The sequence below is a fragment of the Malania oleifera genome, chromosome 7, assembly GCF_029873635.1.
Source record: "Malania oleifera isolate guangnan ecotype guangnan chromosome 7, ASM2987363v1, whole genome shotgun sequence".
In the NCBI taxonomy this organism is placed as follows: domain Eukaryota; kingdom Viridiplantae; phylum Streptophyta; class Magnoliopsida; order Santalales; family Ximeniaceae; genus Malania; species Malania oleifera.
In genome coordinates, this window is record NC_080423.1 from 26,805,853 (window position 1) to 26,823,517 (window position 17,665).

A 17,665-nucleotide genomic window follows, 5' to 3' on the forward strand; every position below is an offset into this window, starting at 1 on the left:
CATTAGATTTAGTGTTCTAGAATGAAAATGCACCACATTTTGGAACGGTCGTACCAATATGTGGTTCGCTAGTGTGTTAGTGTTTTCCAGTAACTTTGAGCTGAACTCAAAATCAATTTTACTTCTAAACCTCTTTATAAACTCAACAAGAATCTTCCACAAAACCTCAAGCGAGCTCGAAGTGATTTTATTAGACCTTCCGATTTTAGTGCATACATTTAATGAATGTCTACTTGATATGTTTGTTAGCATGTTTATTTGAGTATACGGTAACTTAACATGTTCACTTGTATGCCTTTTCTGTCTCTACATGTATTTGTGTGCTTTCTTCATTAAACTAAATAGACATTTGTAATGAACCTTCTTATGGAACTTGCGAGTTATGTCTCCACACGCCTTAGAGAATCTAAAAGTGAGGGAAGTTTTTGTCCTATGCAAAACCTCCCAATATTTAAAGATAAGGTAAATAACACACAAAGAATCAAAAAACGGGAAAAGTATTCAAGAAAGAATAAGTCCTCTTAGGGATCCTTGGGGGTTGTGTCTACGCATATCTTTGAGGATCCGAAGGTAAGGGTAGTTTTTTTCTTTTTGCAGAACTATCCAATGTCAAAAGGCTTGGTAATTGATCAAAAAAGGGAAGAATACAAGTCTTGATTGGTTGATTTCAAAAATAATCTAGGACAAGTGTGTCAAGGGTGCAAGTATCTTCCTCTTGCATAACTGTACTCCCAAACCTCATCTAGTTGCGTAGAACTTTGAATATCGGTTCATTGACCCTAGGTTAGCTTAGAGACCAATTAATTGGTGGTAAGTAATCAAGTGTTTTAACCTCACCTAGGATGAGATAGGTTAATGGCAATTCCATCCGATAAGATTTTAAACCCATTATTCTCATTAATTTTGAAGTCACCATTCAATTGAAGTGAATCAAAGATTCGACCCCTTTTTCAGGAGGTGCACCCCCCCCCCCCCCCCCCCCAAAAAGACGTTGCAACAAATACCATAACAAGTAACTGTAAACCATGCATAAGACAATTATACTCACATGATTTCAGCTACATGTATTGTAGGCAATCATTCAACCATTAAGTATAAGCACTCATTCCAATTCACATTCATACTCTTGATTACAATTGAGTCTTACTACACAGGAGTAATTCTTGGAAACCCAACTCACATGTCCTTGATCTTTACAATAATTCTGATGCCGTCCTTGTCTAGTACTGCTCCTCCTCCTACTCAACTATTGATCTGCTTCCAATATCACATGCCCCAGAAAATTCAACTTTACCAAAACTCACATCCCCTCTTGTCCACTAGAATTTCATTCCTTCTCTAGTAAAGGGTGGTCAATGACAAGGCAATGAAAGAAAAGCCCCCAACAAACCTCTCATAATATCCTACCAACTCCAGAAGTTAAGGGCCTGTTGTTTTATATATAGTTTTGTGCATTCAAATACACAAGACACAAAGAATACACAAAATTCCTATTTGGTAAAGTGTTTTCAAAACACCATTTTCAAAAACTATCCAAAAACACCCATAAAAAATTTAGTTTTTAAGAAATGATTTCAAAGTGTTTCCTGTACTTTTGGATGCAATTTTTCCAGATGCAATGAAGACACAAGAATGGGGTATAACCCATTCTTAATAATAATAGTAATAATGATAATAATAAAGATTATTATTAATAATAATCAATTTTCACTTGGATCAACCTCAACCCAATTTGTCCTTTGTTTTCATTTTCAAGAACAGTTTCCAATACAAAACACACTTTTGAGAATTAAAAATACATGATACAACCCCTTGCTTTCATTTTCAAAAAATAGCAATACGGAAATTTATTTTTGAATCCCTAACCAAATGGGCCCTTATGATTAGTTCTCATATCCAAATAATTCTAGTTCATCCCAAAGTGAAGCAGTCGACAGTATTGAGGTCCAAGATCCAATAATTTTCTCAATTTCTTTAATTTAACTAAAACCTTTTAAGAAGAGATATTAATCAGCTTTGTCCCTAGAATAAGGTTAGTCACATCTTGATCTCCAGATGAGATGGTACTCCAAGTAAAATATCAAGGAAAACATTAAACGAACAGCTTACAATTTGGATTCCAAAACTTTTAACTTGTCCTCTTATCAAGACCTTATCAAGGTAACAAACACATGACCATTGGGCACGTGTTCTATTTTAAAAAACAACGGCATAGAAATTCTATGAGCAACATGCAACATACAATTTAACAAAAAAAAAAATATTGTATCGCATGTGCAAAAATACCCTCTTCAGTGTAAAGCCAATTATAGCCTGATAGTTAGCCTTCCAACCCACTCCTAAGATTTCCTTATACTAGTCAAATCTTTTAAACCAAATCTATTACCAAATCATCATCTCAATTTCTGAACGTACTAACATAAACAAACAACTTAAAACAAGCTTTTAATAGGGTGAAAATAGATGACACTTAGTTCATTGATTCAATACAAAGTTTCTTACAAAAAATTTCTCAATTTCTAAATGTACTAACATATGCAAATAACTAATAAATACTTCTACTAGGGTGAAAAAGGATTACAGTTGGTTCATTGATTCAATACAATATGAGTGTAACTTTACCTATACATCATCTCTGCCATAGACTTGCATAGTCAAATAGACCACTCTAGGGTCAAAGCCGTCTGTGGCACAAGAGAAGGGAATGAGATGTACTTGGGTGTTGTATTAACAATCTCTATCAAAGCCAGAACACTAAGGGCGAGCCATGGATCAGTGATAAGATTACTCTTTTGTGACCGGTTGGTCACAGGTTCAAATCGAAGGAACAGCCTCTCAACATAAAAAGCAGGGGTAAGGCTACGTCTACTATGATGACCCTCCCCCTACCCTCACAAAGCAAGGAACCTTGTGGCCCGGGGATGCCTTTTTTTATTTTTCCTTTTTTATCAACACAAAAAATACTTCAACTTCAATTTAATGAAAATTTAAGCATGTCTAATATGTAAGTTGTTCACATATCCCATAACGTCTCCATCATTTCATCAGGCATGCATGTGTACTAACATATCATTCAAACTTTTATTGATAACAAAAGAAGGTACAATAAATAGAAAGGAGAGAAGGTACAACATGCAAGAACAAGGAGTTAAAAGACAAAAAACGAAAACTAAAAAATTCACATGGTCCAAAAATAAAACTAGACAAAATTAACCAAGAAACCCCCTTTACAAGCCCTTTACATCATGATTTATTGAACTGTTCAAATTCACTAAGTTCCTTTGACCCTTCAACTTTCGACTTTTGCCATTGTTAGAAGAGCATAGGTTATTTTGAGAACTAAGTTGTACTATTGGGGGGGGGGGGGGGGGGGGGGGTTTAAGGCTTTATTATTATTAGTAATATATAAGAGGGCAGACCTGGAGCTGTACATAGACTCCAGGAAGCTGCTGCACAGTTCTTTCCTCTCTTTTCCTCTTCTTCTCCTCCTCTCTTCTATCCTTATCTTCTTCTCTCCTCCCATCTCTAACTTTACCACAAGGTATCAGAGCATTGATATCCTTCAATCTGGTTACCTGAATTGGTTTTGATACTCTGTTTTTCGATTTTTTCCTTAATCTGGTTACCTGAATTGATTTTGATACTCTGATTTTCGATTTTTTCCTTATCCTCCCCTAGTCATTCCTTGAATCTGATTTTCTGGTTGGTTTGAGAGTTATTTAAGGACACCCTCCCTATGGGTTAAGTTGTGCAGCATCCCCAGCAGGAAGCTGTGTGTTTTCATGGTGATTTGCTGATTTGAACTCAGTTATACTCTGTTTCTTGTACGCTGCTGCAGTTCCTCTGTCACTCTGTTTATTGTTTGCTGATGATGCTCTTTTGACAATGTGTATTCGTGATTATGTGCTTGCAATCTTTTTACAGAGTGCTGGTTGGTTTTGATTGATGTTCAAATATTTATTTTCCTGTTCTTATCAACATTCATTCCAGTTGCTGCCAGCCGTAATGCCTGGAGCTGCCGCCAGGGTTTTTATTAAATGCCTGCAATACTTTGCTGTGGTCTGCCCTGTCCTTGGCGGTTGTAATTCCTCCTAGGATATTGTAAGCTCAGTTCTGTAGTCAAAGCTGCCTATTGAAGTTCGGGATTTTATGGATTTTTTTTTTTTATGAAGTCCTGAAAGTGTTGTTTGTGTTAGTGTGTGCAGTCTGACTACTCAAGGTGCTTCCCACGATAAGTCAGCCATGGATACTACCTCAAACTGTAGTAGAGAAAGTTTTGGAAGATGAGAACGAGGTTTGGATTGTGGTTGTGGCAGTAATTGTGTAATATGACAAGGAGTTCGTCATGGCAATTCTCGCATTTGCACACGTGGCAAGGACAATCAAACCATTAATCGCTGTTGGGATCTCCTTGGGAACCAGCTTCGGCCAATAAGCCTCTTGTGAAAAGCGATTCTACTATTGACACCTCAAATGGACCTAGCCACTCCACTGGGGAGTTGAGTACATAATCCAGCAAGTACCGAGAAGAGTTTAACAATCTTTTTGCATGGTTCAACAACTCCAAACTCAGTCTTTTACATGTAGTGCAACTGTGGCCCACTCAGTACAACCGGGCTTCTTGCCTTTCATCCTCCTCACCTTGGGTTATAGAAGCTGGTGCCTCCTCTCATATGACGGGTAGTCTTAATTTGTTTGAGTCCTTGAACCCCACTACTTCACACTCTAAAGTTACTCTTGCTGATGGTTCGGTTACCCAGTTTATGGTTCTGGCAATATTTTCTCAATTCCTTCTACTCCTCTTTCATTTATGTTATATGTACCTACTATCAGCTAGTCAATTAACTAAGCCTCATAACTGTTCTGTGACCTTTTTTTCTTTCTCGTTGTGTTATTCAGGATCTTCGGACGAAGAAGAGGATTGGTGGAAGGCTTGAGAAAAATGGGCTATACTCTTTTGATGGTGGTCATGGTGGTTCCAATTCTTGTCACACAGCTTCCTCAATTTCTACTCATGGTGTTTCTATTGATCAGTGGCATTCTTGTCTAGGGCAGCCATCCCTTAAAACTACAACTTTTTCCTATGTTCAAGTCTGCTTCCTGTTTTGAGTATTGTGTGTGTCAGTTGGGAAAGAATATCACGACATCCTTTCCGTCTAGAGTCAAGTCTCATAGTAAATCATTGTTCTCTCTTATTCATTCAGATATTTGGGGTCTGTGTAGAGTCAAGAATTTGATTGGTCATTAATAATCGTGCCCTTTGTAAATGATTTTTCACATATGACCTGGGTCTATTTGTTAAAAGATAGGTCTGAATTTTTGAATGTATTTAATCAATTCTATCGGGAAATAAAAACTCAATTTTGGATCAATATTTAAATTAATCGATCTGATAGCGTACTTGAATTTGTTCAAAATGAGCTTCAGTCTTTCTGCTTGGCCAAAGGTATTATTCATCAAACATAATGTAGCTGAACGAAAAATTGACACTTACTTGACATAGCACAGTCTCTACTTCATGTGCACGTTCCTAAAACCTTTTGACTGGTACTCTTCATCCAGCTTGTTTTTTGCTCAATAGGATGCCCTCAATTGTTCTAGGGAGACAAATTCCCTTCTCCATCGTGTACCCAGAAACATCCATGTTCTCAGTTGTGCCTTGTGTCTTTGGGTGCACATGCTTTGTTCATATTCCACATACTGTTCAAGACAAGTTCTCTCCTCGTGCTGTCAAATGTGTCCTTGTTGGGTACTCGAGAACTAAGAAAGGATATAGATGTTATGATCCCCACACTCATTGGAAATATTTTAGTGCTGATGTCACCCTTTTTGAGGGAACACCTTATTTTTCCAGTGTCGAGTCCTCCTCGAATGAATCTATTTTGATTCCATCAACTATTTATAGTCCCCCCTCTTGTGTCAATCTTTTCATTCCTACCCTTATCCCTCTCAAGAAATATTCTGCCCCTCTTCCAAATCCCTTCCTAATTGATCCAAAGAAACAATTAAAGATTTATGAATGATGGAAAGCAAGCACAGACGTCACTACCACCATGTAGGAACCTCCTTGGCCCATCACTATTTCGAATTCTGGTTCTAGAGATCCATTCCAATGCAACTTGGATTTGCCCATTGCTTACCGGAAAGGTACTTGAATATGTTCTTAGCAATCCTTAGTTGTCTATCCTATCACCCATTATGTTTCAATTTTTCACCTTCCTAATCCTATGTGATTTTTCACCTTGTCTATTTTCCTCGGTTTCTATCCCTTCCTCACATGTTGAAGCACTTGCGAACCCTAGGTGGAAGCATGCAATGGATGTAGAAGTGGATGCCTTGACCACTTGAGGGACATAGGACTTGGTGGATCTTCCCTCTAGAAAAGACTTGGTTAGGATTCATTGGATCTACACCATCAAATATCTTCCTAACGGCTCTATCAAATGGCATAAGACTCAATTAGTTGCCAAGAGGTACACTCAAACATATGGTATTGATTATTTTGAGACCTTCTCTCAGGTTGCTTGATTAAATTCTGTTCGTGCATTAATCTCATCAACAGTTAATTTTGATTGGCGCTCATATCAAATGGATGTGAAGAACGCCTTTTTCATGGAGATTTTGTTAGATTACCACAAAGCTTAAGCTATTAGGTTGTGGGCCAACAATGTATATCAAGCTTTTTAACACTCCCCCACATGTGCAGCCCAACAGCACGTGGAAAGATAAACACACAATAAATAACACCCATTATAGGGAACACAATTTTTTTTTTAAATACCAGAGAATAAATGCAGGTGACAAGACTAGAAACCGGCTCTGATACCATGTTAGATTACCACTTTACCTAAAAGCTTAAGCTGTTAGGTTGTGGGCCAACAATATATATCAAGCTTTTTAACAGATTTGCAGGTGGAGGTATGCATTGAGCAACCCCCTAGGTATGTTGCTCAAGGGGAGGATGGTAAAGTACGCATATTGCATAAGGCCATTTATGGTCTTAAACAGTCTTCTTGATCCTGGATTGACAAATTTAGTGTTATAGATTCTACATTTGGCTTTATCCAGTGATACTCTGATCATTCAGTTTTTTTTCACAAACCCAAGACAGGTGTGGCACTTCTAATAGTCTATGCTGATGATATCATCATCACTGGCAGGGACCATAGTAGTATTGCAGATGTTAAGCAGCGGCCTCGAGCAAAATTTCAAGTCAAAGATGGTATTCTTGGTAACAAAGCCAATAGATGTATTTTGTGATAATCAAGCTGCCACCTATATTGCTAGCAATTTGGTATTTCAGGAGAAGACAAAGCACACAGAAGTTGATAGTCATTTTGTGAGGCATGCTGTGTTGAATAAGGTCGTGTTCCCTTTGTGAAATCTGTTGATCAGTTAGGCGATGTTTTTACGAAGCCTTTATTTAAGCCCACCTTTTCTGATGTTTGTTACAAGCTGAGGTTAGGTGATTTTATAAACCTTCAGCTTGAAGGGGAGTATTAAAAGAGAATATATTATTTTAATAACTCGGTTGTCTTAATGCGAGTATTTTTTTCCTTAAGACTTAATAATTATACATAAATATATAAGAAGGCAGACCTGGAGCTATCCCTAGACTCCAGGAAATTGCCGCTCAGTTCTTTCCTCTCCTTTTCTTGTCTTCTCTTCTCTCCTCTCCTTCTCTTCTTCTCTCCTCCATCTATAACTTTAAAACAGCCATCATCTAAATGCACTTCATTTCCTCCAATATAACTCAACTTCAAATCCATTTTATCAAGAAGATTTTGAGCTTCCAACTCCTCCTTAGGAATCACCTCCACTGGTGTAGGCAAAATCCCATCCTTACACTGATTTGCTAATGAAACACTTTAAATAAATCACACAAACACTCTCAAAATTTAGTTCAGTCAAGTTTAATGTCAACTTTGAAATCATTTTCATCAATCAAGCATGCTCACACTTCTCAAATTGTCATAAACAAGTCATTCAAAAGACATCACCCAAACCCCATCATTGTTGAAGAATTATCCTCTTCTTGCATCTCCTAAGAATTATTGGTTATGGCTAGTCAAAATATTCCGCAGCAATCAATATATTTGACAAGACAAGCCACTCCGCACTTCGATATTTGCAATAAAAAGCACTTGATTTGAAATCATGATCACAACTTCCAACACACACAACAATTTCAACAAACAAGCCTTTCTCGATCCTTTTTAGTGGAGTAAACATTTCACTTACATATCACCCAATTTGTTCAGATGCAACTCAAGTGGGTCAATCAATCAAGTGGATCAAAGCATGCTTGTGCTTACACGAATTCAAAATAATGATCACGCATAAAATTTATTAATACTCAAACAATTTACAAATTCACAACATTTCAATCAAAGCAAGCTTGTACAACTTCCATATCCAACTAGAATTACAACGAAGCACATCATGCAAACAAGTGATTGACCATACCCAGCAAGGGAACAAATCCCATCAAAATAAATTCCTTTAGGGTCCAGGAGAATTTCTAAAATTTTTCTTTTCCCTATTTGACATGATAGCAGAATGTAAGAACTTTCAATCAATTTTCCAACCCAGTTTGGGTTCAAAATAAAAATTTAAGATCTAAATAAACAATAGAAACTCCATTTGCAAAAAAATCAGATTAAACTTAGTCACTAACATTTTTGTATTCAAAGAACATCATGATCCACACATGACATTGTTCTGAATTGGAGGTGGAAGCTAATTGGATATATACAGGTAGGGCTGTTCAAAAATATTATAAAACCAAACCAAAATTCCAGCTAGCCATTTTGTTAAATTATCAGTGTGCCTCTTTTTATGTTTGCCATTTATCAACTCAGTTTCAGTTTATAAACTTCATAAACTTACACTATTTATTTATAAGATATATACATATAATATGTAATAATAAAAAAAACCAAAAATTATAGAAGTAATACATGTAGCTATTTTTTAGTGGTTAATTAGTAGAAATAAAGTGTGAATACACTCACTAAATAAAAATCCAAGACTTTTCTTTTTCCAATTTGAGATGTGGGAATCAGTTTAGACCACCAAATTGAACTATGTAAACCCAAGGTTTTGATTCACAAAATCACCAAAAGAATACCTTTATTCGGTTCAGTCAGCCAAACCTTGCACGACATAGTTCCTTTAGATTGTGAAAGAAAAGCAGATGCAAAAAACTAATGACGGTCATCAGCTCGTTGCTTGATTTAGAACTCTAGTGTTCTCTTCAAGAACACTGAATATTTTCTCTTGGAACATCTGAACCATGCAAGTGGTGAAGTCCTGAGCCTAACTGGGTACAATCATAACCCAAGGTGTAAATTATAACATGTAACTAATTTACTAATTTCATTTATATTAACTGAATATATTTGACTTATTGCACTTTATGCATCACGTACGTGGCATTGATATATTTTACCTACATATTTTAGTTCCCAATCTTGCAATTTATGCCTATTAACAATTTATAAAGTTTCATAAAAGAATTCTATGTTTTAGTCTAGTAATTTCCAACAAATTTTCAGAATAGAAATCCAAATGTGAGACCTCAGAGCTCATCAAGCCAAGACTCTCTAGAAGATCCCATGACTGAGATTGGTGGAAGTACATTGCCATGTGCCTCAATAACAAATCTTAAGCATGTGCAGTGTGAGTTCAACCTCAGTACAAACATAAGATAGCTAAAAATGAATTCATAATTATGTACATGCAATTCCAATCCAAGAAAATTTGAATTTGGGGCACAAGCATAATTCTAAAATTTACAATGTCCATTACAAAATTCAACACATTAAAAGAAGTATAACATGATTAAGAACAAAGAATTGGAGGTGGCAATTTTAAATAACAAACAGAAAACTTTAATGAATTTAGACACTACAAGAAACTAACCAATATTACTAATGCTGCATGAGGATCCCTTCCACTTCTTCCATATGCTACAGGATTTTGCTTGTTGTCTTTGTGCTTTACAAACCTATCCAAAACTCCTTGTGCTATCCTATCAAAGAACAAGGCAGTGCACATGAACAATACATTAAAGTCCATTCCCATGAAAGAAAAAGAGATGAAATTCATAAAAGCATTTGAATATTCTCAAATTTTTGGAAAAAAAAAAAAATGGATGTGAAGTTTGTAAATCAAAGGAAATAGTTGACAGTGTAAGCGAAGGTGAGCCTAAACCCAATGGTAAATGTGCTACATCAGTACATCCAGATTTGAATGTTAAAAGTTCAAGTAACTGAAAAAACCTCCCTGAGTGTGGAGGTAAGATTATGTACATCATGCTCCCCCCAAACCCCGATGCAATGGAAGCCTTGTGCATGGGGTGTTTGATGGAGTACCTCCTATCAATAATTCTAGACAATCATATTCTACTCAAAAAATTTACAAACTAGGTCTTTTATATAGAGTTTTTATCCAAATTTAATATTATTTTAATGAAAAATATTTTAAAATAATATTATTTGAACTTTGTTTCCAAATTTGATGTGTTTTGAAATCTTGCTGCCTGAACTAGCGATTTTTTATTAGACCATTTGACGAGATTTGCAAGGTGAATCTTAGGCAGTTTCTTCTTTTTCCCCATGTCTCGTCCACTTTCTAAAAAGTCAATCAGAGCAGCAAGCCCAATGGATTTCCGACAAGAGTAAGAGTTGAAGCAACGGGCGCTGGCTGTGTAGATGCCAAGCCACTGTGCAGGCATTTCCAGTGGCTGCAAGTGCTCTTCCGGGAGCTAGAACCCAGCCTCGTTGCCGGCGTCACTCTCATCTACAACCTCAGCCAAGGCTTCACCACCTCCTTCTTCCGTGTCATTTCCAACTTCTACTGGAAAGACATCCAGCAGGTGCAACCCTCCGCAGTGCAACTCTACATGGGCCTCTACTACCAGCCCTGGCTCACAGAAGCCCCTCTGGGTTCTCCTCACCGACGTCTTTCTGGTGATGGGGTTCTGCTGCCGCCCCTACATCGTGCTCAACAGCATTTTCAGCATCATTCTTGAGCTGGCAGTCAGAGCCTGCGGGAAGCTGCCAGTGATGTAGGTGCTGGGCTGTTTGGTGGAGGTAACGACAGCCATAGCAATTGTTGCCGTGACAATTGATACGTACATTGTGGGCTACAGCATTGAGAAGCAGTCCTTGGTACCAGACATGCAAAGCCTTTGGGAGGAAGAAGGAAGAAAGTGAATGGTCCCACCATTTGAAAATCACCTAAAATTCATCCATGCAAATCTCGCTGAATGGCCCAGTGAGATTTGATTGAAAATCACCAATTCATATAGGTAGATTTCAAAACACATCAAATTTGGAAATAGAGTTCAATTAATATTATTTTTAAATATTTTCCATTAAAATAATAATAAATTTGGAAAAAACTCCTTTTATACAAGTCTCGAGACAGCTATGACAACTCCATTTGTGAAATTTACGAATCAATTACAGGATGCTTTTATGAAGCTTCATTTAAGCTTGCCTTGCCTAATGGTTGTAACAAAGCGAGTGTTAGGTAATGTTTATACACCTCCAGCTTGACGGTTCGTGTTGAAAGAGAATATGTTATATTAGTAATTATGTCATTTCAGTGGGGCCATTTTTGTCTTTCTCCTTTTCTGTTAGTTATATATAAGGCGCTGACCTAGACCTATATGTACTGTCCACAAAGCTGCTGCCTCTTCTTTCTCTTCTTTTCTCATCTTCTTCTCTTTTCTCTTTTCTCTTTTCTCTTTTTCTCTCCTCCATCCATGACTTTACAACATTATCTAATTGGTAAGCTTGTGAATTTGAGAATCACAAGCAATTTGAGAATTGTGAGAAAACCCATTGTCAGTCACTTTGCATCATAATTAATAGAGCACTGCAAATTTGCCAATTCCAATTGTCCCTTCTCAGCCTGACTTTTACCACCATCTAAGCAGACTTCATTTCAAAAAATTAGCTGAAAAAAAAACCATTTTATCCAGAAAATGGTGAAAGTAAGTTGGACAGGCTCACCTATTCTAACATTCTCCAAACCATGAACTACCTCTAAGACCTCTACTGGAGATGGAGGTTAAAAGGAAAAATCTCCCAATAAATAAGAATAGTTTGATCCAAAGTTGAGTTGTTCAGGAATATCATCTATAAATAGCCCTCAATCATAATCAAAATCACTATCCAACTTACCTCCCTAATCTAAAACATCACCTCTTTCATCCTTCTCAATTGAATTATCCTCACTACCTTTCTCTGTCTAACCTATTTTCAACCCATTGGAAGGCTCCTTGACATAAAAACTACCATCACTGTCCTTTCAAGGACTTAACTTCCTGGCATCCGTACTGAAATGCCCCTCAATTGAGAAGTCCCTTTTTTACAGGTTCTTCTGCCCTGATAAGTATAAACATGTGGCAATGCCGACTTTCCTGCAATTTGAGAATTTGTCACCCCATCCATCCCCACCCTGTAGTTATTAGAACTCACATTATCTTGATTTCCAACCTGATCAGAAATCATATTATCCTCCTACAAATTGTCAGTCATCTCGATCGGAACCCCTCGGGAAGGCCCATCAGTTTTCAAGACATCACTTCCCTCGACTCTCTGCCCACTGGATGAAGACTTAAACTGCAGACTAACACAAACCTCCTTCACTGAAGAGGATGTACAACAATGCTATGTCTCCTCCACCTACTTTCTTTGCCCAAAACCAGACCAAAGATATCCCTCTTTTCAAAGCCCACCATGTCATGAGCCGCAGCACTCCTAATCTACTAAACTAAATGTTGGGCTTGAGGTGTACTCAATTGTATAGCCTCTTCACTTGTACACTGGGCCTCTGAAATATGAGCATGTAATGCAGAAGCAATCCCATTCTGGCCCAGCCAAGCCCCTTGTGCATTATAGAACTCAAAAAACCATTAAAAGCTTCCTTAAAAGCCCAATGAATTGGAAATGGGCTAGATATCCATTAAAAGCTCCTGGATTATTTCCCCTATAACTGGGTCATATGTATTGTAACTAAGCCTAGCAAAATGGGTCCAGACCCGACAGGTCACCTATGACCCGTCCGGTCAAAACAGGTCCAGGTTTAGGAAAACCAACCTGTTTCTAAATGGGTCAACCCGTGACATGTCCATTTATAAACGGGTCAACCCGGGTTCGGGTCAGGTCACCAGCCTATTTGGCTCCTATTCCTGTATATAATCACATTAACCCACTAACCCTACCTTACTACCCTAAATCTCCTGCATGCCGCGGCTGCCTCCTGCTGGCTGCTATCCACTCCTCGTCTCCTGCACAGGCCCCAGCTCCCCAGTCCTCATGCTGCTGCTATCCACTCCTGACTCCTCATCTCTTCCACAGGCCCCAGCACGCAGCACCACCAGCACGCAGCACCACCAACATGCTGCACCCAGGCACCCGCACGGCCACAACCACAGCTCTGCAATCTCGTCGGAATTTCAGCCCATTGACTCCGGCAGACAGCCGGAGCCCCCCATACCCACTCCATCCGGCGATCTACCCATACCCATAAGCCATAAGGCCCATAACCCATGCCATCCGCCATTAAATCAGGCAAAGAATCAGAGCTCCTGGACCTCCTGGCCCCCGCGGGCGAAAATTCAAAGTCTCCCATGAACTGAACTTTCCTTTCTTTTCCTTCCCTTTCCTTCCCTTTCCTTTCTCTGTTGCTTCTGGTTTGACATTTAAATGATCCCAAAACTGTTCTAAATGATTCATATACTCATGAAAGGGCTGCCCTTAATGACCCAGAAAAAAGCTAGCCTTTTGCAATCTTGTATTCGACTGTTCTACTTGTCAACCCACCTTCAAGTTTTGTTCGTTTGCATCACGGGTATTTGATTTCTCTTCATTCTTTTGTGCTGGAGCCATCTCTATTCATTCTTTTGTACTGAGTGCCGATTTTTCTCTGTTATTTTTGTTCCATAGCTGCAAATTTTGAAGCGCAGGCTTCATGTATTCTCCAATGGTCAATGCTTCTGCATTATGCGGTATTGAGCAGACAATAAAAAATGAGGGCATCAATGTTATTGCAGAGATTTCAGCCGAGCTGCAGAGGGAAAGAAAGAAGAATGCAGAACTTCTGAAAAGGATAGCCACACTGGAAGCTCAAATACAGGAGAGGGACAAGAACTCTCTCCTCCCCCGCCGAGTCCTGGACTCTTGACCCCCTTTTTCCTCTTTCTGTGTGGTGTGTGTTTGTGTGGTGACTGGTGTGTGGATGTTCATAGAATCAGAACAGTGTTTTATATATATATATATATATATATATATATATATATATATATATATATACGCTTAAATTTTAAAAATAAATAAATTATATTTTTTAAACGGGCAACCTGTGACCCACCCGTTTATTAAACGGGCGGGTTAGGGTTTGCATGGTTGTGACCCATTTAACATCGACTCATTTACGACCCGACCAGTTTATGACCCGGCCTATTTACAACCCGCCTGGACCCGGTCCGCAAACCCGTTTTGCCACCCCTAATTGTAACCCTTGCAAAGCCCACTCCACATTCTAGTGCATTCGCTATCATCCCTTCCACCCAATGATCTTACCTTCCCTGAAAGGCTGAAACCTTCAGGACCACCAGCCAAAGCCGCTCCAGCATCACCATTCGGGAAACTCCACAATCCCTGCACCGTCTGCCCCTAGCAACCACTTTAAAACCCTTAATACCACTTTCCTGTCCAATGGTCATGATTCCCCAAAGGTTGAGCTACAGTTTTATTTCTCTTCTCCATACCAACTATTTCCCGCAACTCTTGCAAAAACCTCCATTGATGGCCTCAAATTTGCACAACATAGTCAAAACTTCATCTTTCCACCACCCTCAAAATCGAAATGGTAATCAATTTCTGTTAAATTTTCCACAAATCATCAGAAATTGTGTCAAAAATTGCACAAAATTTGAGATTTTAACTATAGAATGCAACTACATGAAAATTCAAATTTGAGGATCAAAAAAAAAGTTGAAATTGTTGACTCTATGAGTTTGATCTCGTTTTGATTATGACAAAACCAATGTTTCTCACCTATGCACTGAGCTTCTTGAACAGGTTTATCCTTAGCATGCACTGTTGGTAGGAACTTAAGCAAGTCATACGGACTATGAAGATCAAGCTTCATTGATGGCGTCTGAAGAATCGAAAGAATGAATACCTATTTTCTATTGTATTTGCATCCATTTTTAATTGGTCTGTAATAATTTATATCGGTCTATAATAATCTTTGCATGTCATGCATGTAGGTTATTGTAAGCTAAAAATGACCGTTGATTGACCATAGGGAACCGAACGTCACTAGGGCACCCTTCGGTCAACCTACATGCCAGGTTTTTAGGTTTAATCAGAAAACCTAGACCGTAGACTGACCCTAAGTCCTTGCACATACACATAAGAATGTCCCCAAAATCACTTAAAATATCAGGGGAATTAGTTGAAGTGAGAATGGGCTAAATAGGCAAAATTTGTGAGTGGTCAGGCGACCGAACCTGGGTGTTCAAAACACCTCGGTCGACCGAACAGCTGAAAAGTCAGCAGGTTGACTTGGTTTCGGGCGACCGAACCAAAACTGAACGTAACATATACAGGCGGCCGAATCCCTGACCTGACACTTTTTCACCAACCCGAGCGCTTGAACTTAGCGTTCAAAATGGCCTCGGGCTACCGAACACATGAGTTCGGTCAACCGAATGATAGTCCAAGCAACCGAAACGCGAACAGAATGAAAATGCCTTGGTTCAACCAACCGAGCCTAGATTCGGGCACCTGAACGTTCAAAACTTGCTTTTTTAACTAAGTCTATTTAGGCGACCGAACCTTGGTCAGCCACCTAAAAACTCTCGAGTTGTTTATTTTTTACCAAGGTTAAAATTCTTTAAACGTGGTTAATTTTTCTAAATGGCTTTTAAACAATTTTAACAATGTCCTACATGTCCTTAATGGTCATAATTTGGGCAACTTCTACATATAGGGCCTCATTTGTGTGGATTAGAAAGAAATTAAGAAAATCATAAGAGCAAAAATCCTCTCAAACTCAAAAGCTCATTTTAGCCCATACTAAAAATACTCTCATACATCCATGCCTTTGATTCATCCTAGCTTTGTGAGAGTTCTTAGTGTGCTATAGCTATATTATTGATTGCTTAATACTCTCAACATTGTGCTTGATTGTTTGTTGATTATTGAGAGTTAAGCAAAGAGTTATCCCACAGATTTTATTTGATAAATCTAGTGTTAGGAAAAACTTATTAGCTTGTGGATCTTTGCATTGTCATTGCAAGATTCCTATAGCTATAGTTTTTGTGTGCAAATATTTTACAAGCTATATTATTTTTCAAACAATTCTTGAGCCTATTTCATTGAAGAAAATATTTTTGAGTTGATTTGAATATTGTTGCAGCATCTTTGAAACCCTGATTTATTATTGAGATTTGAATATCTTGTTTCAAAGAAATAGCTTGTTTATACACTCTTGAGCACACTTGTAATTATATCTTGTTGAGTGTTGCTTGCACAAAAATCACATCATTGAGCTTACATTACCTATACTGTTGATGTGTGGTTGATTGATTACATTTGGTACATATCTGCTTGATTAAGAAGCATAATCACTGTACCTTGTTATATTGTGAAAATACTGTTGTATTCCAGGCGTGGCCTGAGGGGGTGGTAATCCAGCCCGCTAAGGATTATATGTAAAGGTTGAGGTCAGCGCTGTGCTAATTGACCTAATTGTTTAGGTGCCGCTCCACCCGTTAAGTGAGCTTATAGTGTAATCCTTGTGCGTGTGTGCCAAGACGGGGACGTAAATAGGATTGGCCGAACCCTAATATCATATTTAGTGTCACTTTTACATTTCCTGCATTACATTCTGCTTTGTGCTTGATTTAATTTCCCTACTGAATATATTGCGTATTTGATTGACACGGTATTGTATCTTGTTGAGAAATACTGAAATTGTAGTGCATGCACTGAATTTGGTTAATATATCATATCTGCAATTTCATACATACTTAGATTGCCCATAGGTTGCATAATACTGTTGCTAGATCAGTGGATTGACCTAGGGACCAAATTTTTAAAATACCAATTCACCCCCTTTCTTGGGATTGCACCAAAGCTAACAGAAATTTCTCTTTTAATTTCTCTTTTTTAATTGAAACTACAGATCATTACAAGAAGGTTCTAAATTATGGATTTCAAATTTTTTAAATTATATAAAAAAACATAACTTAAATATTGGCTGCAACATTATGACAATCTGTGTCTAAATTATGTGGATTTGGATAAGAAATAATATTGATTTATGGATTTCATTTAAATTAACTAAATAAGTTCAATATGAGTATTAGATTATAGTTATTGCACCTCATACACCACATACCTGTCCATATATTTTATTTCTAATATTATAGTTCTAAATCTTGCATTATCATGTGTTTCTAAAGTTTCATCAAAGGATTCCACGCTTCATAACAAATTTCCACAATATTTTAAAATTGAAATTTCTGCCTTTGAAGCCTCAAAATTCTAGTAGAAATTGAAATTTATGACCTTACCTCCGCCAATTCTCCCCTTCCTAACCTCCAAGGATGATGATTGAAATATCTTTGCCAATCGAT

At 37.9% G+C, this 17,665-nt stretch overlaps 1 protein-coding gene across 4 annotated transcripts in view; it reads right to left on the reverse strand.

The window, feature by feature from the left end:
• Positions 1-17,665, reverse strand: part of LOC131160474 (uncharacterized) — a 179,143-nt gene that overhangs the window by 44,636 nt on the left and 116,842 nt on the right. For all 4 annotated transcript variants that reach the window (XM_058116186.1, XM_058116182.1, XM_058116184.1 and 1 more), the window contains one exon: positions 9,925-10,033. In XM_058116186.1, the coding sequence (XP_057972169.1) occupies positions 9,925-10,033 (109 nt within the window). The remainder of the gene's footprint in view (positions 1-9,924; positions 10,034-17,665) is intronic.